The sequence below is a fragment of the Brachycentrus maculatus genome, unplaced genomic scaffold (assembly GCF_059751285.1).
Source record: "Brachycentrus maculatus isolate JH-2025_06_01 unplaced genomic scaffold, ASM5975128v1 h1tg000503l, whole genome shotgun sequence".
In the NCBI taxonomy this organism is placed as follows: domain Eukaryota; kingdom Metazoa; phylum Arthropoda; class Insecta; order Trichoptera; family Brachycentridae; genus Brachycentrus; species Brachycentrus maculatus.
The window spans coordinates 752,554-778,395 of NW_028281249.1; the positions used below are offsets into that span (position 1 = coordinate 752,554).

General features: G+C 35.3%; 1 protein-coding gene across 1 annotated transcript in view; it reads left to right on the forward strand.

Moving 5' to 3' along the window:
* Positions 1 to 19,675: 19,675 nt before the first annotated feature.
* Positions 19,676 to 25,842, forward strand: part of LOC148301916 (mitoferrin-1-like) — a 37,308-nt gene continuing 31,141 nt past the window's right edge. The window contains exon 1 of the mRNA XM_088272515.1: positions 19,676 to 19,972. Within this exon, the coding sequence (XP_088128641.1) occupies positions 19,856 to 19,972 (117 nt within the window). The 5' untranslated portion in view covers positions 19,676 to 19,855. The remainder of the gene's footprint in view (positions 19,973 to 25,842) is intronic.

A 25,842-nucleotide genomic window follows, 5' to 3' on the forward strand; every position in this document is an offset into this window, starting at 1 on the left:
AAAACACTGAAACACCTATGGACCACATTTAGTCTAGGTATTTTGCAAGTTTAAATTAGATGGGTCTTTTTAATTTATAATTTTTATGAAGAGAAATTTCTTAATGAAACAGTTCTTCATTATTTTTATTTTTTTGAATACATATTGCTATGTAAAAAAATTCATTTAAATTTTTTTGTGATTTTAATTATTGCTTTTATTAAATATTCAACTATTTCCTTAGTAAGTAAGGCTAAGGACATAAGTTTAATTGTGTTATTTTATTTATTTGTTATTGAATATTGATTTAATTTTCCGTACTTCAATTATTACGTCTGTACTGCGTATTTGTGAATTTGTCTTGTCACAATTTTTTCCGTTTATTTACGTTATCGTTAACAATATGTGTTTTATTTTCTGTTATTTTTCATTTAGGGGCTATTGTTTGGTGGCGTTATGCATAATAATACCTTTCATACAGTTTTATGTTGTCACAGATGTCACAAATCCATCATAAACGACCATAGTAAATTACTGTTATTCCAATAAACTAGAAAACCATCTCGGCTGCCCAAATTTAAAACACAGTAAGGGACATTTTTTTTTGTAGTACGTTTTTTTTGCATTTATGGACTAAGTAGACTCTACTTAGTCCAAAAAAAAAAAAAATGTTCTACAAAAAAATGTCCCTTACTGTGTTTTAAATTTGGACAGCCGAGATCGGCTGTCCAAATAGAGTAGATACTCTAAGTTTTTTGATAAGAGCGATTGTGTTCATTAAACTTTTCACACACAAAAAGTCATAGAAATATTAAAATCACTCGAATGTGGCGCTAAAATAAGTACTTTAATGTGTTCACGCGTGAAACTTTGCAAAACCACGAGATACAAATATGAAGATGCTTTGGGGTGACATCTATGTATAGAAAAAAATACTATTCATCTCCTCCATCTTTGAATAGAATAACAAATCCTTGGTATATGAAAAGTAGTGAAGGTTGAAATTTAATATAAAATGTTTTTTTTCTAAAACCCTTATAACCTTTAAAACCTTTTTAAAACCCGCACCCCAATGGTGCATAGGGCACTGTGTCATATAAACGCAGTGTTATCTTGATCGTTTTACACATGAAGGAAAGGTGATCAGCCCTCCGCTTCAGGTACCAGTCCATGGTAATATTGAATAAATATTACAGTGAAAAAATCACTTATATTTATTTTACCCCCCTTGGGAATCGAACCCGGGACCTCCAGAACGGTAGCCGAGCGTGTTGACCGTTACACTACGGAGGCGGACATAAAATTTTTAACTATACACTTATATCAATCTTAAGTGTAAATAAAACTAAGCATAAAAAATTACACTGTCGAAATAAAAGTATTTAAAAATAGCTACATCAGTTGACAGTTTGTAATATTTCTACTTTCCCATAGATGGCAGTATTGCTATGTACTTTCATGCATAATCTAACAAGTTTTGCATATTAACGTGTTAAAGTATTATTGTATCGAAGTTATTGAAGTCTGCATGACTTGGAAAACATATATGTATGTATTTGTAACATCTAATGTTTGATTTGCAACCCTCATTTATGTTCAATAAAAGCTAGCCTTGGTGACTAATTTTAGTGTGTGAAAAGTCTCTATAAATTCACCCATTGGGTGTTTCAATTAAGCGATAGTGTTCTATGATTCAATATCGCAAATCACCCAAATATGTTCACTAGATTTCAAAATAATATCAAATATTCTAGTATCCCGTAAAAAAAAAACTGCCAAGTCTTATCTTAAAATTCTAGGAGTAAAATAATGTACGTAATATTAATTCCCCTTTGTACACTCAGCCAATTATATAGTACCCTACTCTTATAAACATGAAATGTCTACTATTTGCAAACTATGATAATTCTCAACGACTCGTAGTGACGACTCGTATGAGCGTGAGAATTATTGATATTAGTATGGGGTGTTTTACAAAAATTATTTGAGGATAGGATTACATAGAGAAAAATACTTGCATGCAATTCGGCATATACTAGCTTTGTATATAAAGCAAATTGCTTTTAAAATATTTTTGCATATAAAGGCTTATTTTAAGGATGCCTGTATACTTTTGCTATATGTGGATAGATACTTTAAAAGAATTGTAATTCATTGTATTTATTTCTAAGTAATGATCGTGCCTAACGAGGGTCCTTGAATGTTTCAATGTAATTTGGTGCAAAAACCGGGCATAATAGATTATTATATCGCTTTAATAAAGCATTCGGTGTTGCAATTTCCTTTTTTTATTCTTGTTCTTGTGATTTTCCCTCATTATAACAAGAAAAATTACTCTTTATTTTAAATTGTGACTATTTAACACGGTGTAATTTTTATAAGTTACAATTATATATTTGTGTTTGATTCCAATTCAATTGAACTTTTCTATTCAATCAATTTTCAATTATTATCATCTTTTTTTAATCTGAATTTTCATATGATTCACCCATTATATAAAGTGCTGTCCATGATTTTAAATAATTAAATATAACATTTTGATAATTAAACCATTTTGTTTGACCGTCGAAAATACACTAGGGTGAAACAAATACAACCTGAAATTATTCATTTAAAAAAATCGAATTAAGATAAAGTAAATATCTGTACATGTCATTTTTCTATAATTTTTTTGATTTCTGACTGTTTTTTTTTTATAGACGCTATAATAAAAAGCAGGCATAATATAAACTTATTTAGCTAATTATAAACTTATTTGTCTAGATTTATTCTGAGATTATCATATGCTAATTCATTATTGAATTTTTTTGTATCTTATTTCAATAAAAATTAATTAATAATCCAGGTCATATTTGATTCACCCAGATACTTTTTTTTTTCAGTATTATATTTGTGGCAATGAGCACACCTTTTTATTATTTTGACTCTTCTTATTTTATATTACCCTTCTTTCAATTTTAACAAAATGTCTAGGATGTGTACATAATCTTGAATTTATTGTAAAATCCATATTATGATATTTTTAATGTCGCTCACTCCTTTCAAGAACGTCATAAATCAAAAATCGTCAATTTTCAGTTGTGCATGCTTTCGGAATGCCCAGAAAACGTACCCGCGTGTATCCCAGCAAAGGAGGCATATTTTTAACATAAAATTTACCTGCTACAGGGCAGAAAGTGATGTTTTTGTATTTTGAAGAAAATGTGCAGTTTAATTATTTTTTTAAATATACTAATTATTTTTCAAATGGAGAAAAAACCTCAGGTTTTACCTAAAAATATCTGTTGCACAGTAAAAAGTTCAATAAGTGGCTTGATATTTATTTTTAATACATTGTTATTATATTCTTAATCTTTAAAAACGTTCTCCTGAAAAATGAAGTTTTTTGATTTATGACGTTCTTGAAAGGAGTGAGCGATGTATCATAATTAATTCACATTATAAAGGTGCATTATTTTTATTAGTTATAATGATCTTTTAAATTCTTTTAATTACATTTTTCATTCACTCAATGATAATGCTCTTGTTTTAGGTTCTATTAAAAATTAAGAGTGCTTTATATTTGGTATTTTGTGTTAAATTATATTGTATAAGCCCGTCGCTATAAAAATAAAAATAAAATCCTTTAAATTACATCATTTAAATATGCCTGTTTTTTTTAAATTTTGATTATAGGAATCCAACTTGCCATGTTAGCAACCATCTTTAAATATATCTATTTTGAACTTTTTACTGAAAATATAAATGACAAAATTTGTTGGAAATGTAATTCTGAATTATTTCTGCAAATTAATATTTTTCTACTTTGAACTGAAAAAAAGGGGTAAAATATAATTTCCTACACATGTTTTTAAACCCATTTTCAGTCTAAAGTTCTGAATTTATACATGCATCAAGATGGCGGTAAATGCAAGGATATTGGAGTCCCGAAATCAGGATTTAAATTCTCGATTACAAAAGAAAATCAGCTGTATTTAATGGTGCAATTTAAAATTGCCTAGCGACTAGCCTATGGGGAGAGTAGATTTAAATTGGTATTCTAATATTTTGCTTTGCCTAGTCTTTTAAAGAATAGATATTTTGGTGTAATATTGATGTAAGCATAAAAATTAAGCATATTTGGGATATAAAATGTGGCAGTGCAAGAACCACAATATAAAGCTTCAGTGAAATAAGCTTTATAAAATATATTATATATATATATATATATATATATATATATATATATATATATATATATATATATATATAAAAATATATATATGTATATATATATATATATATATATATATATATATATATATATATATATATATATATATATATATATACATATATATATTCACTATTAAAATAAGCATATAGATATGCCGAAATATCTCTGATTTTATAATCTTTGCAGTAGAAAATTAAAGCCCAGTATTTATTAAGTTGCAACTTAATTTTCTCTAAATCTGAGAAATATTTAATGTAATTATTTTTTTTTCTTAAAACATTGTTTTTGCATTGAAAAAATATGTTTTTCTTCGAAATAATTATGTAGTTTTGAAAAGAAAAGATTAATTGAATGGTAAGGAGTTAAAAATTTTTTTTAAAAAGATTTATTATATGTATATATTCTAAAAAATAAAAAAAATTCCAATATAATATATACTTTCTTTAAAAAAATCTAATGTGAGCAGACATGTGACCTTTCCGGTGTGGAATGATTGCGACTTAACGAATGCTGGGCCTTAAAATGTTTTATTATTGTATAATTTTTGTCAACCAAATGTCATATTAGTCTTATCCTTTCAGCAGACACGTTGCGTGTCTTACAAAGAGATTCAAATCAGATATATTTCCGCCGTGGATGCTTGAGAAAATTTAATATATTTTACTAGGTATTTATATTAGTTGTAGGTTATTAGTTACATTTAGTCGGAGTGGTAACGTAATAACGCCTTTCCGCTAAGATTGCTTATTCAGTGTGAATTATATATAAAAATGTCTTGAACCAATGTTTTATCCTTCCATCTTTTATTTATTAATCTATGTTTTTGAAACGTAATATTAAAATATTTTCAACAATACAAAGCAGTATTTTAAAAATACATTTTATTATTCTCACAATGTTTTTTGATTCACACAATGCGTATGACTAAAAATATGTCCATATATATTTATCGTCTATCATTTGCCATTTAGTGGTGGAATGTAACGATAGATAATGAATATTAAACAATATTTCCTATGATAATATAATATTCCTAATTGTATCTGATTTATGTCCGTACATACCTCTGCAATTTTCCATAAACTGTCTCAAATTTACCTACATTTTTAAAGTTTTAATCACGTTAACCTTGTTCCTAAGAGACGCCCGTGCGCGGCGGTATTTTGATTTATTTTCCTAAACAAAAACGTTCATTGTGCCTTTTTGGTACTCTATAATACACTTGTGTCACATTATTCTTGAAATATATCGTAATATAAACAAATAAGATCGTAACATAAATAAATCAAAGCACGCATCGTGTGTCACTCTTACCCACTGGCGATGCGTAGCGTCGAGAGTGAGACAGATATAGGGCATGATTATGGCGCGGACTAATTACCGACCGCAAGAAAAATCAGGGATCTGTTCTTTTATTTATCCTTGTGATGTTACAAATTATTAGTCAGATATTTCAACAGATGTCATAAGGCCAAGGATTGACGTATTATTTTATCCAAAGTTCCACACCATGAAAAAATCCCTCCAAGTTAAACTGAGGTTTGAAACTTGGAGCAATGTAAAAACACAAACGCTTATGTCAGCCGCATATGGGGCATGTTTTGTTAAAACACATACGGTTATGCGAGCCGCGTGGATCCGGTTAATGGTTGATTCAGCCATGACAAATGACTAATTCTTTCTTTTATTAATCTTCATGTTGTCTGTCGAAATGGAAGATTAGGGCGCACTATATTGTAAAACAAAATATCTTTCAACTATTATTGTTTTTACAAACATATGAGAATTTATTTATTACTTATATTTTTTCAATTCTTGACTTATATTCTATATAAAAATCACAAAATATTCTGTGAATAAATCAAGATTGATACCAGCCTTAAAAAATGACAACTCACAGCTAGTACAAGCTCACTTTCAAATGATATAGCGATGATACGTTTGAAATACTTCCACTATGAAAAAAATTAATTGTTTAACGTGTTTTAAGAATTCAACCACATAAAAGTTAAGTAAAATTCTAGACAACCCTGATTTTTTGGTCTAGTGGCTAGTACGTTTGACTACCACGCGTCAGGTTTCATGTTATATTCCTGGCACTTGAGCATAAGTGATTTTATACATAAATTTCATCATTAGTACGAATACTTAAATTATTTAAAGTATTTTAAAGATTTATTTTATTTCTGTCCGCCTCCGTAGTGAATGGTCAGCATGCCCGCCTACTGTTCTGGAGGTCCCGGGTTCGATTCCCAGGGGGGTTTACTAAATATAAGTGATTTTTTCACTCTAATATTTATTCAATATTACACTGGACTGGTACCTGAAGTGGAGGGCTGATCACCTTTCCTTCATGTGTAATCGATCGAGATAACACTGCGTTTATATGAAGCAGTGCCCTATGCACCATTGGGGTGCGGTAAGGGATTAATTATTATTATTTTTAAGATACTGTTTTTATTTTGTCAATATTTTCTTGTAAAGTTACCAACTTCACAAATCTCTTCAATAGAAGTGACTTTAAAGACGTTTACTTAGTTTTTCATCTTATTCTTTACTCTTTCTTAATCCAGACCATATTCTGGATGATATATTTAAATACGATGATATTTATTAAGCTTGCCGCATTGGTAGCCTTACAGTTCACATGTGAAAATGATATTACACTTTATTTTACATATTTTTAAAACTTCCCACTCTATGTAAATCCCCTTTTTGTGAAAACTAATTGAACTTGATTATAATTTATCACATATGATTATTTGTTTCTTTTCCTTACTGGCTGAGTCTTAATTTAACTAATGAAAGCATACACATCGCGCACTCCTTTCAAGAACGTCATAAATCAAAAATCGTCAATATTCAGTTGTGCATGTTTTTAGAATGTCCAAAAAATGTACTATATCCCAGCAAAAGACGCATATTTTAAACTTAATATTTACCCGCTGTAGCGGGTAAATATTAAGTTTAACAACACTTTCTGCCCTGTAGGGCAGAAAGTGTTGTTTTTGCATTTTGAAGAAAAGGTATTGTTTAATTATTTTTTTGAATTTACTTAATATTTTTCAAATGGAGAAAAAATCTTCAGGTTTTACCTAAAAAGATTTATTGCACAGTAAAAAGTTCAATAAGTGGCTTGATATTTATTTTTAATACATTATATTATATTTTTAAACTTTAAAAACGTTCTCCTGAAAAACCAAGTTTTTTGATTTATGACGTTCTTGAAAGGAGTGAGCGACAAGTGAAATGAGCTACATACTTGGAACAGCTATTTAATTCTTGTGAAATTGAAAATATTGAACTTTTTTTTGTTGATACTTAAAATTTTACTCAATTTCAATAATTGAATTCTCAGCCCTAGCAAAATATGTTACTACTGTAATTTAAATAATACTATTTCATATTTCTTTTCTATTTAATTATAACTATCGCAACACTTGCAAATTCATTGATACGATATTTAAAAAATAAACCATTTGCTTATGAATTTGTCTTTTTTTCAACCTTTCCCATTGATTTTAATTATTTATTATTATTTTGTCCGCCTCCGTAGTGTAATGGTCAGCACGCTCGGCTACCGTTCTGGAGGTCCCGGGTTCGATTCCCAAGGGGGGTAAAATAAATATAAGTGATTTTTTCACTGTAATATTTATTCAATATTACCATGGACTGGTACCTGAAGCGGAGGGCTGATCACCTTTCCTTCATGTGTAAAAACGATCAAGATAACACTGCGTTTATATGACACAGTGCCCTATGCACCATTGGGTGCGGATAAGGGTTTTATTATTATTATTATTATTCTTTTTAAGTGGTTGATTTCTTTAGTCCGCCTCCGTAGTGTAATGGCTACCATACTGAAGGTCCTGGCTTCGATTCCCAGGGGGAGGTCAAATAAATATAAGTCATTTTTTCACTTTAATATTTATTTAATATTACCCTGGAGTAGTACCTGAAGCGGAGGAGTTGGTCACCTTTCTTTCATGTGTTAATGATCAAGAAAACACTGTGTTTATATGATGCAGTGCCCTATGCAAGTTTGGATCAGTGCCCATCAGGTGTGGATGAGGGTTTTGAAATTGATTCCCTCCCACTCTGAGGTCTAGATGGGTTCTAGGGGGCACTAAGGATTAACAAAATTATAATTGATAATCAGAACTAAATCAATTTTTACAAATATTCTCTTGATTGTTTTCATATGAGTTTTACTTAACACAATCGAGGCAATGACCATCACTGAGAAGGCATTTAAAAAAATAATTGACGAGTGGAACAAATTATGTGTGTGTAACGTGCGTAGTAATACGATCATCCCGATTAAACTTAGATATAAGTTACACACAGCAGAACCCCGGAAATCCAAAGTCCCGTGAAATATGATCAAGATTTTGAAGAAAAACATTTAAAAAAAATAACTTATAAAACTTATCACATGCAACAACTTTTTTTATGAAAAATCATGAAAGTCAAGGCATTAAACAATGCATATGACCTGTCTTTGCCCCTACATTGATACAGGTTTGAGCCCTATTTCGAAAATGGGAATAGGAACATGCAATGGATACTTCCTCGTAGCATGGGGTAACAAAGTAATACATATAGCTCACTCCTTTCAACGGCTTATATAAAAAAATTGTCAATTTTCAGTTGAGCATGTTTTCGGAATGCCCAGAAAATATACTATATCCCAGCAAAAGGGGCATATTTTAAACTTGATATTTACCCGCTACAGGGCAGTAAGTGTTGTTTTTTCATTTTGAAGAAAAGGTATTGTTCAATTATTTTTTTTAAAACAACTAACTAATCATCATGCCGCTTCTCCGCAGAGAGAATAGTCATTTAAGCGACGGTCTATTTATCGTCTTTGATATAGCGACGGTCGATTATTGACTGTCGATTTAGCGATGGTCGATTTAGCAAAAGGTGATTTTGCGACGGTCACTTTAGCGACGGTTGATTAAGCGACGATCGTTTTAGCGACGGTCGATTTAGCGACGGTCGTTTTAGCGACGGTCGATTTTGCGACGGTCGATTTTGCGACGGTCGATTTTGCGACGGTCGATTTTGCGACGGTCGATTTTGCGACAGTCGATTTTGCGACGGTCGATTTTACTACTGTCGATTTAGCGACCGTCATTTTAGCGACGGTGATTTTGCGACGGTCGATTATGCGACGGTCGATTTTGCGACGGTCGATTTTGCGACAGACGATTTAGCGACGGTCGATTTTGCGACGGTCGATTTATCGACAAACGATTTAGCGACGGTTGATTTACAGACGGTTCATTTATCGACGGTCGATTTAGCGACGGTCGATTTAGCGACGGTCGATTTTGCGACGGCCGATTTTACTACTGTCGATTTAGCGACGGTCATTTTAGCGACGGTCGATTTTGCGAAGGTTGATAATGCGACAAACGATTTAGCGACGGTCGATTTACAGACGGTTAATTTAGCGACGGTTGATTTAGCGAAGTTCGATATAGCGACGGTCTTATTTTAGCGACGGTCGATTTAGGGACGGTCGATTTAGCAACGGTCGATTTAGCGACGGTCGATTTAACGACAGTCGATTTAGCGACGGTCGATTTAGCGACGGTCGGTTTAGCGACGGTCGATTTTGCGACGGTCGATTTAACTACTGTCGATTTAGCGACGGTCATTTTAGCGACGGTCGATTTTGCGAAGGTTGATTATGCGACAAACGATTTAGCGACGGTCGATTTACAGACGGTTGATTTAGCGACGGTTGTTTTAGCGAAGTTCGATATAGCGACGGTCATATTTTAGCGACGGTCGATTTAGCGACGGTCATATTTTAGCGACGGTCGATTTAGAAACGGTCGATTTTGCGACGGTCGATTTTGCGACGGTCGATTTTACGACGGTCGATTTTACTACTGTCGATTTAGCGACGATCATTTTAGCGACGGTCGATTATGCGACGGTCGATTTTGCGACAAACGATTTAGCGACGGTCGATTTACAGACGGTTGATTTCGGGACGGTCGATTTAGCGACGGTCGATTTAGCGACGGTCGATTTAACGACGGTCGATTTAATGACGGTCGATTTAGCGACGTTCGATTTAGCGACGGTCGATTTAGCGACGGTCGATTTAGCGACGGTCGATTTACAGACGGTTGATTTATCGACGGTTGTTTTAGCGAAGTTCGATATAGCTACGGTCATATTTTAGTGACGGTCGATTTAGGGACGGTCGATTTAGCGACGGTCGATTTAGCGACGGTAGATTTAGCGAAGGTCGATTTAAAGACAATCGATTTAGCGACGGTCGATTAAGCGACGGTCGGTTTAGCGACGGTCGATTAAGCGACGGTCGATTTACAGACGGTTGATTTATCGACGGTTGTTTTAGCGAAGTTCGATATAGCTACGGTCATATTTTAGTGACGGTCGATTTAGGGACGGTCGATTTAGCGACGGTCGATTTAGCGACGGTCGATTTAGCGACAGTCGATTTAGCGACGGTCGATTAACAGACGGTTAATTAAGCGACGGTTGATTTAGCGAAGTTCGATATAGCGACGGTCATATTTTAGCGACGGTCGATTTAGCGACGGTCGATTTTGCGACGGTCGATTTAGCGACGGTCGATTTTGCGACGGTCGATTTTGCGACGGTCAATTAGTGAGGGTCGATTTACATACGGTCGATTTAGCGACGGCTGATTTAGCGACTGTCATTTTAGCGACGTTCGATATAGCGACGGTCATTTTAACGTCGGTCGATTTACAGACGATCGATTTTGCGACGGTCGATTTAGCGTTGTCGATTTAGCGACGGACGATTAAGCGACGGTCGGTTTAGCGACGGTCGATTTAGCGACGGTCGATTTCGCAAAGGTTGATTAAGCGACGATCGTTTTAGCGACGGTCGATTTAGCGACGGTCGTTTTAGCGACGGTCGATTTTGGGACGGTCGAATTTGCCACGGTCGATTTTTCCACGGTCGATTTTGCGACGGTTGATTTTGCGACAGTCGATTTTGCGACGGTCGATTTTACTACTGTCGATTTAGCGACCGTCATTTTAGCGACGGTGATTTTGCGACGGTCGATTATGCGACGGTTGATTTATCGACGGTTGTTTTAGCGAAGTTCGATATAGCTACGGTCATATTTTAGTGACGGTCGATTTAGGGACGGTCGATTTAGCGACGGTCGATTTAGCGATTGTCGATTTAGCGACGGTCGATTTAAAGACAATCGATTTAGCGACGGTCGATTAAGCGACGGTCGGTTTAGCGACGGTCGATTTAGCGACGGTCGATTTTGCGACAGCCGATTTTACTACTGTCGATTTAGTGACTGTCGATTTACAAACAACTGTCGATTAAGCGACGGTCGGTTTAGCGACGGTCGATTAAGCGACGGTCGATTTACAGACGGTTGATTTATCGACGGTTGTTTTAGCGAAGTTCGATATAGCTACGGTCATATTTTAGTGACGGTCGATTTAGGGACGGTCGATTTAGCGACGGTCGATTTAGCGACGGTCGATTTAGCGACAGTCGATTTAGCGACGGTCGATTAACAGACGGTTAATTAAGCGACGGTTGATTTAGCGAAGTTCGATATAGCGACGGTCATATTTTAGCGACGGTCGATTTAGCGACGGTCGATTTAGCGACGGTCGTTTTAGCGACGGTCGATTTTGCGACGGTCGATTTTGCGACGGTCGATTTTGCGACGGTCGATTTTGCGACGGTCGATTTTGCGACAGTCGATTTTGCGACGGTCGATTTTACTACTGTCGATTTAGCGACCGTCATTTTAGCGACGGTGATTTTGCGACGGTCGATTATGCGACGGTCGATTTTGCGACGGTCGATTTTGCGACAGACGATTTAGCGACGGTCGATTTTGCGACGGTCGATTTATCGACAAACGATTTAGCGACGGTCGATTTACAGACGGTTCATTTATCGACGGTCGATTTAGCGACGGTCGATTTAGCGACGGTCGATTTTGCGACGGCCGATTTTACTACTGTCGATTTAGCGACGGTCATTTTAGCGACGGTCGATTTTGCGAAGGTTGATAATGCGACAAACGATTTAGCGACGGTCGATTTACAGACGGTTAATTTAGCGACGGTTGATTTAGCGAAGTTCGATATAGCGACGGTCTTATTTTAGCGACGGTCGATTTAGGGACGGTCGATTTAGCAACGGTCGATTTAGCGACGGTCGATTTAACGACAGTCGATTTAGCGACGGTCGATTTAGCGACGGTCGGTTTAGCGACGGTCGATTTTGCGACGGTCGATTTAACTACTGTCGATTTAGCGACGGTCATTTTAGCGACGGTCGATTTTGCGAAGGTTGATTATGCGACAAACGATTTAGCGACGGTCGATTTACAGACGGTTGATTTAGCGACGGTTGTTTTAGCGAAGTTCGATATAGCGACGGTCATATTTTAGCGACGGTCGATTTAGGGACGGTTGATTTAGCGACGGTCGATTTAGCGACGGTCATATTTTAGCGACGGTCGATTTAGAAACGGTCGATTTTGCGACGGTCGATTTTGCGAGGTCGATTTTACGACGGTCGATTTTACTACTGTCGATTTTACTACTGCCGATTTAGCGACGATCATTTTAGCGACAGTCGATTTTGCGAAGGTTGATTATGCGACAAACGATTTAGCGACGGTCGATTTACAGACGGTTGATTAAGCGACGGTTGTTTTAGCGAAGTTCGGTATAGCGACGGTCATATTTTAGCGACGGTCGATTTAGGGACGGTCGATTTAGCGACGGTCGATTAATCGTCGTCATTTAGCGACGGATGATTTAGCGACGGCCGATTTACAGACGGTATGTAGACAATTATCAAATCCCGTCACTAATGGTCTGCAGGCATAAAAAACACTTGTCCGAAATGTGTTAATATACATACTCCATATACATACAACACATACATACTAGGATTAATGCGATATTGATGTTCAATAATAGGCAGTATGGTGAACGTTATACATTGCATAAAGTGATCACATAAGCCAGTCAATGTGAAGTCCCAGCTAAGTTCATACAAATGAAAAGTTGCTACATCTCTGTTGAAACATCTAAATTATCTTTATATAATACCTCCAGTTGTCAAATTCAATGTGAACAAATGCAATGAACAAATGCAACAAAAATAACTCTTTCTGATATCTCTTTTTTAAGACTTGATTACGACAGCTGAAATAACATAGTGACTCATTTATTAAGATTGGGAATAAAGTATTTTGCTTTTTTATATAAATCAATTGTGTCGCCTACTTTCAAAATCCGCCAGATCCATGTAAATAGATTTTCCAAAAATTGCAATATTCTCCGGGTAACATTTATGTTTATAAGATTTGTCTATCTTTAGATGAAATATTATGAAATAGAGAATTTTAACAATTTTTATTTTATTTTTTTCGGTATTTAAAGAGACACAAACCGATCCTATCCCCGATCTCTGATTGGCCGATATGGGTCAGAAGGCTAGTTCCATGAATATAGCGAAATTGAAATACTAACTAACTAACTAACTAACCATCACGCCGCTTCCGCCCAGGGGTAGGCTGAGAGAATAGAACGCCACACCACTCTGTCTTTGCAAACATTCTTCGCCTCTTCTACGTTCATGCATCTCCTCATACATACCCACCGATTGTTACGACTCCTAACCTGACCACTTTCAAGTATTTGGCATACCTGATCGTGCCATGTTTTTCTCAGTCTTCCTCTGCTCCTTTTGCCACTTACATTCGTCTCATAAATTTGTTTTACCGTTCTTTCCTCACTCATTCGTTCTACATGTCCAAACCATATCAACACACCTTTCGTAATTTTATCGATAATGCTTATCTCAGCTTTATCGATAAAATTAAGAAAGGTGTGTTGAGATGGTTTGGACATGTAGAACAACAACGCTGAAATACAACGCTGTTTTTAAGTATTTTTAGCAGAGTTTTTAAAAGAATATAAATATTTTAATCAATAAAACCCACATTTGGCATTCCGATAGAGTATTTATTTTAAAATCTCATAAAATTGGATCTGGCGGATTTTGAAAGTAGGCGACACAATTCATTGTTTTATATAAGCTGTGAATATAAAGTTTACTATTTTTTTGGACCATTGTATAATTAAAATAAAACATCAATGGGATTGTAAAAGAAAAACACTTGTTTGTTGTAAAAAACAAGTGTTTTTCTTTTACAATATCATGTCTTACCACAACGTGAATGCCAAAACAATAAATTAAATATCAATTGGATTACCGATACTAAGTTACAGAAATAATAAAATAAAGGTAGAGTATATCTATATATTTTGTCCGCCTCCATAGTGTAATGGTCATACGCTCGGCTACCGTACTGGAGGTCCCGGGTTCGATTTCCAAGGGGGGTGAAAAGAAATATTTGTGATTTTACCCTGTTATGTTTATTTAATATTATCCAGGACTGGTCCTTGAAGCGCAGGAGTGATAACCTTGCCTTCATGTAAGTAACAATCAAGATAACACAGAGTCAATATGATGTAGTACCTTACGCTCCATTGGGTGTGGATAAGGGTTAGAGTATACAGTAAAATTTTACATAACCACAAAATACAATAGTATATGTACATAATATGGAAAATTTCGTAAAATTATTTAACATCTTTTTTAATGTTTTCATTAGGTAGACGCACCAACGAGTCCATTCGCCAGGAACTACACTTGGATGGCTTGACTCTGGCCAACGTCTGTACACGACGGATTCTCCAGTTCTTTGGACACGTTGCGCGTAGCAATGAGGATAGCCTGGAACGACTGGTTGTGATCGGTAGCCTGGAGGGGTATAGAGAGAGAGGGAGGAAGATCCCACACGATGGACCGATCAAGTTAAGGCAGCAGCAGGCACCTCGGTGGTTGGAGCGCTACGTGCAGCGCAGTCAAGGGATAACTGGAAAATAGTCATTGCTTCCACAAGGGACACAACCCTCAGTAATGAGGAATAAGATGGAGAAGAACATCTTCTTTGAGGGTCAATGAAAAATTCTGATGTTATGACGTTTTTCGGGTTATAGTAGTTAACTTAGAGTACACAGTAAAATTTTACGTGACCACAAAATACAATAGTATATGTACATAATATGGAAAATTTCGTAAAATTATTTAACATCTTTTTTAATTTGCATGGAACTAGCTTTTAGACATGCTAATTAGTGTCGGGTTTTTGTCGTGTGGTTAGTGTCGCGGACTCTACGAACCCACTCTACCACAATTTGATACCCATTTCTAATAATGAGCCGCTTAGGCTCTCACAGAAATAGTATGAAATTTAAATATTTGTGTAAATAAAAAAAACACAATTATTATTTCTTCTTCTTCTTCTTATTGTAGGCCTTGCTGCCTGTTTTTAAGAGGGATTAGCCTCCTGCGATGTCGATTCCCAGCTATCGACCCATCTCTTTGGTTGTCTGCCCAGGAGTCGTCTACCATGGGGTTGGCCGTACAGTGCGATGTGGGGGAGTCTGGATGGTTACATTCTCCTCACATTCAATTCAATTCAATTTATTCAACAACAAAAAATTAGTATTTATATAACAAACAATATTCAAGGCGTATATATTAAAAGTAAGCAAGAAGACTTAAAGGTGTAGAAGAATCCCGCTTCGGAAAACTCCTTCGGACACATGGAACAGATCAATATCCAATGTGATATTGTTCAACATAGCGGTAGCTCTTCCTACAGGCATAACCATCGGCAGGTTGGTCCTGTGTACAGGAATGTGAAACAATCTATGTCGACGCTGTCTTAGGTAACTATCGGGAACATACAGACCAATGTTCCGGATAATTTCAGGATTATCGATCATACAGCGCAACAATCGATAAAAATGCGTAATCAAATACACATTCCTTCTAGTCTCTAAACTATTGTAGCCATGCGCATACCATTGTCTCCTTCATTGCCTTCCCCACCTAACGACATCTTTGATCTCGCATATTTCCCTGATCCTGGCGTTTCTTATTTTATCTCGAAGACAGCCTGATATGCTTCTTAGAGTCTTCATTTCTGACACTCTAAGCGCGTTTTTTGTGGCAACGGTGTCCACTCTATTCGATCCTATACATCATGATGACGGACACAAGTCTTCTCAATTATTTGAGTCAATTATTTCTCTTTTTTTTTTTTTTTCAACAGAATTCAAGTGTTTTTTTTATGTATATTTTTATTGTGAAATACGTTTGAAATTATAATAACGATAGTATGGTTGCTAAATGCTACTACGCAGCCACATTTTACTAGAAAAACAAACAAAATTTTATTGTTATCTTATGTAAATATTTAAGGTGGCTCGCAATGGAAATAAAAAAGTTATCTTAAACTCAACATTGATTTTAATTTCGTACTGTTATTGTTTAATTTTATTTCCTCAATTTTTTTACTGTTTTCATTGTTTTTGTAATTTCAAAATGGTTATAATTTGCTTTATACCACTTGTATCATATTTTTACTGTGTAAGTACGCATAGCCGATGACTCATTTTGTTTATTTTATAAATAAATTCAAGCATTATAAATAAAATCTAATCAAAATGTTACTGATTATCACTAAAGCAAAAAAATATCGAATGGAAATGCATTTAAATGAAATCCGATAGATGTCGTTAGTAATTTAAAAAATAAAAAGAGTAATATTTTTTATGTATAAATTATTATAAAACGCAATGTGGAATGCCATGATTATTTATTCAATTACTTTACTATTCAATCGATTGTAAATCTTCAACGTAGATTGTACCATATTGTTTTCTTCAGAATAAAGACATCCTATGGAAGAATGGAAGTAGATTTCGTTGCCAGACACAAGTCGATAGTGGAATCTAAATAACGGATTTTAAAACCCAAAATAATTATGACATTCATTCAATATGAATAAATATAATTGATAAATAATACATTCTATACATCATAGAATCCAGATGCGATATTGTATTGTTTTCTGGAAACAATCAGAAATACAAATTATGTACAAATCGCGCGTTGCCAAGTCTACGACATACACAACGCAACGTTGCCAACTAACGATATTTAAACGGACAACGTTGCCGGATTGAAAAGTCATGTTTTCAATCATATAAATAATTTTATGTAACGATTAATGAAAATGTTCACTAATCTTTTAACCGGCTTTAGTGAGATATATCACTAGTTATTATAAGTTACTTTGATGGTCGACGGTTCTTCGATATTACTTATACAAGTTTATATTAATCAATTTCTTAGTAACGGTCCATACAAATACGGCCACGAGGCAGGCGCGGCCATTTTATAAAACGAGTCGTCATTGATTTCTAGGTCAATTCCTCATCACTCCAATATACTAGGAACAATATTCCAATAATTATTAATAATATAAACGTCATTTCCATGAATGAAAGCTACAGGCAAATAAAGAAGTTTCAATCCATGAAAACCCAAATTGTCACCTATAATTGATTTTATGCAGCGGTCTAGGATGAATAATACGAAGATAAAAATAAAATACTAGGCATATGGGTAGGTATGTCGTACAAACTTTATACATATTTCTGTAAATCTCTCTTCCCCACACAAATGGTGTAAAGAGCACTGCATGGAATTTATGCGGTGTTACCTCTATTGGGATTATACAAAGGTATTACAGCTATATGGGAAAGGAAGGCAATATAATAATATAAGACAGGAAAATTAGAGTACCAGAAATGGCTAGAGTACTCGAAGTTGCATAATCCTACTCGTATTAGTTTGTCTAAGTTGTACGACCTCCCTGAGGACATGTTTTAAGGTAGTCAAAATATATATATATAAGTATATATATATTTTTATAAATATCTTGATTGTTACGTCAGAATGGATTGAAATGAAGGGTTTTTAGATTGGTAAAGATTGTTATTACGGTAAAATTTACACTAAAGTCTTTAGTGCTTTTATTCCAATTATTATACCGGTAATATGACTTTTTCTAGCGCGACCTGAGCAAACCGTTCCGGTACATTTTATTGCGTTTTAATCGGTATTACAAACAAATAGCAAAAAAGTTTGTTGAATATAACATTTAAATTATCATCCCGAAATTCAAATACAATATAAAAAGGTAATTTTATAATACGATTAGGTAATAGTTAGTTTATACGATTATGTATAGCGGTGTGAGAATGTTGAATACAGATGATGTGCACACGGGTAAAATATAGATGGTCGAGTCTTGCGCAGATTCACCGAGTATCGTGATGTCATATTGAAAATTTAGCTAGAAAACAAAACGTTCCCAACTTGCACCACTAACTTTCAGTGATGGGTGATCGAATCCAAAAACTGGATTGAGTAATTAGTTCACAAGAAATCATCACTTGATTTGGTTATTGGATTCGGTTACTCAACGTTAATAATACACACTAACAGTTAAATTTGTTTGCCTACCTATTGCATATTTCTAGCTCCGACTTGACGATCATTTTCAAGTGTTTTATACTAATTTTAGACTATGGCTATTGCCAAAATGATATTTTTGACTATTTTTTTGAGGTTTTCTCAATTTATCAAATTTAGATATTTCATCTTGAAAAAAGGTCTAACCATCATTAACTATAGGACAAAACCTCAATGAGATTCAGATTCTACCATTCATTTTTTATCACCTCGCAGTACACTGATTTTATGCACATCTGCATTACAAACTAATAAAAAATACACCTTATGTGAATTGTGGTTAGCGACACCGCATCAGAACACTTTGATGTTTTTTTTTTACTGTGGATGAACAAAAAAAGTGTTTTCAAATACATAAAATATTAAAGTGGTCAGCACATCATAAAAATTCAAAGGGTAAGTACGGTCAAGAGTCAATTTAGTTTGGTTTTAGTTAGGTAAGTGTTGAGTTTAATGGGGGTTTCTTTATATTATATTATTCTTTATACTATATTGCCACGCGCACGATAGCCTGAAACGACTGATTGTGATCGGTAGCTTGTAGGGGAAGAGAGGGAGAGGAAGATCCCCACACGATAGACCGATCAAGTTAAGGCAGGCACCTCGGTGGTTGAAGCGCTACGTGCATCGCAGTCAAGGGATAACTAGAAAAGAGTCGTTGCTTCTACAAAGGTCACAACCCTCAGTAATGAGGAATAAGACGGAGAAGAAGAATAATATATTATACCACGGCAAACTATATGTAGAAATGAAATATTTTTTTAATCACAAAAAATACACAAATATATGACATTCTTTAGTTTTTTTTTGCTCTGTGGATTTTACCCGAACTTCAAAAAACTTTCCACAAACGAAGATAGAGACGGTTGTAGCGTCATGCGCACGAATGCAAATTTTAGTTCTAAAACGGATAGACCATGTGTATTGTTTAGACTCCGGTTGTGCGCATGCGCAGTTAGAAAAAACGTGCGATATTTTCCAGTCGCTCTCCTACTACATAACATGATCTATGGCAGTCGCGAGCCGCGAGCGGAGATAGTTGTCGTTTAATATGACGGGCTAGCGAAATTAGCCACAGTTAAAAATCGGTTACATCGGAAAATTGTTAAGTACGCGTAAATTGAGTTATCGAAATCCGAGCCGTTCTAAGTTAGCGTTAGTTCGTAATAATTCGGGTTCAGTGTCAGTGTCATGAACTTTGAGGATTATGAAACGCTCCCGACGCAAAATGTTGTCATCCATATGACGGCGGGCGCGATAGCGGGTGTAATGGAACACTGCGTTATGTACCCGCTGGATTCTGTCAAGGTAATGTCCACTGCCGGGCCAGGATACGGTAATGAGATCCAATTGGCGAATGTCATCGCGAATGTAGACCACTTCTCATACGTAACATGTCAAACGGACCTAACCTCACTTTATAGAAAGTGAAACTGGCCAACAGTGACTCTTCGGAACGTCGCCTGCCTTCAATTTCTCAGAAAACGACTTAAAAAATACGCTAAATTACCGCTTAACCTAACGCCTTTAACGTAAAACCTTCATGTTTACTGAAATTAAAGAATTTTCGCTATTTTTAACAACAATATCAGTATCAAAGCGTGAAATTTTGATTAAATCATCAAAAATATGCTATTTTCTACTATCCCTTTTCATTTGCACAAAAATATCCGACAACATTCTACTGTAAATTATGTTGGAATATTTATTAAACTACGAAATACTATCGATGTCAACCCATTTGACGTTGGCTATTTTAATAAATAAGTAATATTTTTATTTTTCAATCCAAATGAAAGAAAGTTGCATGGTTTTTTATTTCATTTTCCTAGATTGTCAATCAGCTGTCATTGGTATAGAACTGTCAAAATGTGTATACATATTTTACTCATCTGTCATCTTTTTTTTCTAATTGAATTTTCGTTCTAAAGACAATATTACATGAATAGGTAACTTGGTTTAAAAATAACACTATTTAGGTGTCACTAGTCACGTGTTATTTGTATTTGAGGTTATATATAAGTTCAGAGTATTTATTTCATGTAAAAACTATATAGATACAGTTAAACCTCGATATGACGAACTAATTGAGGAGAGGGGGTGTCCGTTATATAAAAATAGGTTTAAAATAAATATATTTTTAATTAAAAATATATTTATTTTAAACATATCGCTCACTCCTTTCAACAATGTCATATATCAAAAATCGTCTATTTTATGTTGTTTTAGGACTGCCTAGAAAATGTACTATATTCCAGCAAAAGCGGTGTATTTTTAACTTAATATTTACCCGCTACAGGGCAAAAAGTGTTGTTTTTGCATTTTGAAACAAAGGTATTGTTTAATTATTTTTTAAATATACTAAATATTTTTCAAATGGAGAAAAAACATTCAGGTTTTACATAAAAAGATTGTTGCACTGTAAAAAGTTCAATAAGTGGCTTGATATTTATTTTTAATACATTTTACTATATTTTCAAACTTTAAGAACGATCTCCTGAAAAATCAAGTTTGTTGATATATGACGTCGTTGAAAAGAGTGAGCGACATGTGTCCGGATTTTTTGTCCGTTATTTTCGAAGTTCGTTATATCCGAAGTTCGTTATATCCGAAGTTCGTTATATCGAGGTGTTACTGTATATACAAACTCACAAGTCTAAACAAGCATCTGTGCATTACTGTGTGATTTGTTTAAGCCATTTTTTGTTTATTCAGCTTTATTTATTATTAAAACATGTTCTATTTTATTTTGTTGACTTCTCAACATAGATGAAGAAGAATATGAAAGACTTAGCATTTACAGGGCTTACAGCCGTCATACGCTGCACTTTACACACGTGTAACATTCGCCAATTCTACCCATGATTGACAACCACACTACTCAAATTCTTGGAACTTCCATATATCGCTCACTCCTTTCAAGAACGTCATAAATCAAAAATCGTCAATTTTCAGTTGTGCATGTTTTCGGAATGCCCAAAAATGTACTATATCCCAGCAAAAGAGGCATATTTTTAATTTAATATTTACCCGCTACAGGGCAGAAAGTGTTATATTTGCATTTTTAAGAAAAGGTATTGTTTAATTATTTTTTTAAATATACTTAATATTTTTCAAATGGAGAAAAAACCTTCAGATTTTACCTAAATAGATCTGTTACACAGTAAAAAGTTCAATAAGTGGCTTGATATTTATTTTTAATAAATTGTATTATATTTTTAAACATTAAAAACGTTCTCCTGAAAAATCAAGTATTTTGATTTATGACGTTCTTGAAAGGAGTGAGCGATATATATTGTTCAAATTTGAAACACAGTGGCTGAATTCACTAGAATTTCACTAGAGACATCTATTGGTGAGATGAAAGAAGCTTTTTATTAAGCAGAAACTCTTTCAAGTGTATGTGAGGTCCGAATCCTGGATTATAATCACATACATGAGAAACGCTTAAAAATATTTCATTTTTTTAAAATATTTTAGCTTTTAATTTGAACAGTTAATTTATTTACAACATTTATGGTGTGTCCAAATACTTGTTCACAAATCTGGATTATCTCCAATTAGTTATTTTTCACATATTTTTTTGTATGAAGGTTACACGTGTATAAAGTCATCACTTTAACCAGCCTATGACGGTCGTAAGCCTCGTTAATGCCCAGACTTCCATATTCTTCTTCATATATGTTGAGATTTCATTTAAATAAATATATAGATATCGCTCACTCCTTTCAAGAACGTCATATATCAAAAATTGTCAATTTTCAGTTGTGCATGTTTTCGGAATGCCCAGAAAATGAACTATATCCCCAGCAAAAGAGGAATATTTTTAACTTAATATTTACCCGCTACAGGGCAGAAAGTGTTGTTTTTTCATTTTGAAGAAAAGGTATTGTTTATTTTTTTTTTCAATATACTAAATATTTTTCAAATGGATAAAAAACCATCAGGTTTTACCTATAAAGATCTGTTGCACAGTAAAAAGTTCAATAAGTGGCTTGATATTTATTTTTAATACATTGTATTACATTTTCAAACTTTTAAAACGTTCTCCTGAAAAAACAAGTTTTTTTTATTTATGATGTTCTTGAAAGGAGTGAGCGATATGACTTCGAGCGGCTAAGAACTACATACTTCAGTTAATTCATGGAGTAATAAAATGTAATTTAATTCCTGATGTACTTATAAGCTAAATTGATAACAATTTCCAGACATTGCTGGTATTACCGTACTACTAATACTTGGCGTGTTAATTATCACATTTCAATAATTATCTTCTGTTCCAAGAAGTTATATTTTTCTAGAAAATTTCTATTTGAAGGTTATAAAGTTTACTCACACACACACACACACATTCACCTCTTGATGACAAAATCTGTGTTGTGAAAGGTGTGTTGAGATGGTTTGGACACGTGGAACGAATGAGTGAGGAAAGAACGGTAAAACAAATTTATGAGGCGAATGTAATCGGAAAAAAGAGCAGAGGAAAACCGAGAAAAACTTGGCACGATCGAGTATGTCAAATACTTGAAAGTGGTCAGGTTAAGAGTCGAAACAATCGGCGGGTATGTATGAGGAGATGCATGAACGTGGAAGAGGCGAAGAATGTTTGCAAGGACAGAGTGGTGTGGCGTTCTGTTCTCTCTGCCTACCCCTGCGGGGAAGCGGCGTGATGGTTAGTTAGTTAGTTAGTTATGAGAACATGTGTAGTCAGCGTTGCCAATCCCAATTTTCAGAATTCCCTAAAAATCTAGGTAAATTTCCCCACATTGGGGAAAAACAAAGTCCCGATTCCCCTCATAATTATCCCATGGAAATAAAAAAAATTCATAAAAAAATCGACTACTTATTTTTAATTAAAAAAAATATACTAACGTCCTTATTGGGCTTTATCATTAAATAAATATTAATTAAAAATACATTTGATATAATAAAAATATAACCCTTATCCGCACCTCGATGATGCATAGGGCACTGCGTCGTATAAACGCAGTGTTATCTTGATCGTTTACACATGAAGGAAAGGTGATCAGCCCTCCGCTTCAGGTACCAGTCCAGGGTAATAATATTGAATAGATATTACAGTGAAAAAATCACTTATATTTATTTTACCCCCCTTGGGAATCGAACCCGGGACCTCCAGAACGGTTACCGAGCGGACTACACTACGGAGGCGGACAAAATAAATATTAATTAAAAATACATTTTATACGTTATAAAATAGCCTCAAAAAACATACACACACACACACACACATTCACCTCTTGATGAGAAAATCTGTGTTGTGAAAGGTGTGTTGAGATGGTTTGGACATGTAGAACGAATGAGTGAGGAAAGAACGGTAAAACAAATGTATGAGGCGAATGTAATTGGAAAAAGGAGCAGAGGAAAACCGAGAAAAACTTGGCACGATCAAGTATGTCAAATACTTGAAAGTGGTCAGGTTAAGAGTCGAAACAATCGGCGGGTATGTATGAGGAGATGCATGAACGTGGAAGAGGCGAGGAATGTTTGCAAGGACAGAGTGGTGTGGCGTTCTGTTCTCTCTGCCTATCCCTGCGGGGAAGCGGCGTGATGGTTAGTTAGTTTTTTTTAAAATAACAACAATAATAATAATATTAGCCTGTAGATTCCGTTCTTGCAAAATTTATTTATAGCATTGTTATAAATCTTAGCGCCTGTTTATCTATGTAGGTACTATGCAGTGGCGTGCCTAGGGTTTACCAGTAAGGCAAGCCCATTATTTTTCACATTCGTGAATACATTATGTACCTATAATTTCTTCACCTCGTATCATTCCCAGTATAGTAAGCACACAGAAAGTATTATAAATATAAACAATGTATTGCAATCATTATAAAAATATGCATACATGTAACTTTTGTAAGGTATAGCCATCACCTTTCAAAAAAGAAAATGTTCACTGTAACAAAATATCTTCCTCAGATATCAATCATCACTAGGAAGTACCGGAAGGCTTCTAGGGAAGTACCGCCACTGGTACTATGCATACATCTACGACGTTCTGGAAATCCCGGTACCTTTCCGCGATGCTGACTCATCTGTGTGCATGTCATTATCTGCCTCAGATTGCACTTGTTGAGATAATGGACCGTTCAAATGTGCCCTAGTATTTATTGCGAAATTCTCGACGTTCATACAAATAATTTTACAAGCTCTCCCCTTGAATTTCGTTACCCGTGCGGGTTTATTGACTGTCATCTGTTGAACGTGACAGCGACACACGCAATGATTAAGGGGACATTCGCTAAACAGAATTCATTCCACCGGAGACCACCGGAGAGGTCACATCGCTCACTCTGACATCGTCATAAATCAAAAATCGTCAATTTTCAGCTGTGCATGTTTTCGGAATGCCCAGAAAATGTACTATATCCCAGCAATATTTTAAACTTAATATTTACCCGCTACAGGGCAAAAAGTGTTGTTTTTGCATTTTGAAGGAAAGGTATTGTTTATTTTTTTTTTTTTAATATACTTGTAACCGTCGGAACCGCATTACATATGCCAGGCTAGAATCGCCTGGGCTTGAAGTGATGCTCCGCGTCACGTGCTTGTGATCACCCGGCACCATCCATGTGTGGCCATGAGTCATCCAGCCGCAATCATTCAGGTGGAGACATCTGGCCGCGACTTTTCCTTAATGTCGCCTTGGTTCCGAACTACCCGTCGGAACCGCATAAGTTTCCTGGCCGTCAGGCCACGACCCCTCTGCGAGTCGCATTGGTTCCGAACTACCCGTCGGAACTGCATAAGTTTCCTGGCCGTCAGGCCACGACCCCTCTGCGAGTCGCATTGGTTCCGAACTACCCGTCGGAACTGCATAAGTTTCCTGGCCGTCAGGCCACGACCCTTCTGTGAGTCGCCTTGGTTCCGAACTTCCCGTCGGAACCGTATGAAGTGTGCTACCGGGCCGCGACTTGTCCGAGAGTCGCTCCGGATTTCCCATTGGAACCGCATCAGGCGGCAAATCGTCTCGAGCCCGCAGCGACCCCGCCTTCCCATGATTAGGCGGTTGCTGCGTGGTAGCCTTCGCTGTTCTTGCACGCGTATTCGCCGCGCGGCTTCTTTCCTTTGATACTCCCAAGGAGTCGATTGCGCACATTTGCGCCTGTAGTACTCCGTCCGCGGAGTCATTCCCCTTCACTTTGGGGCGTCCG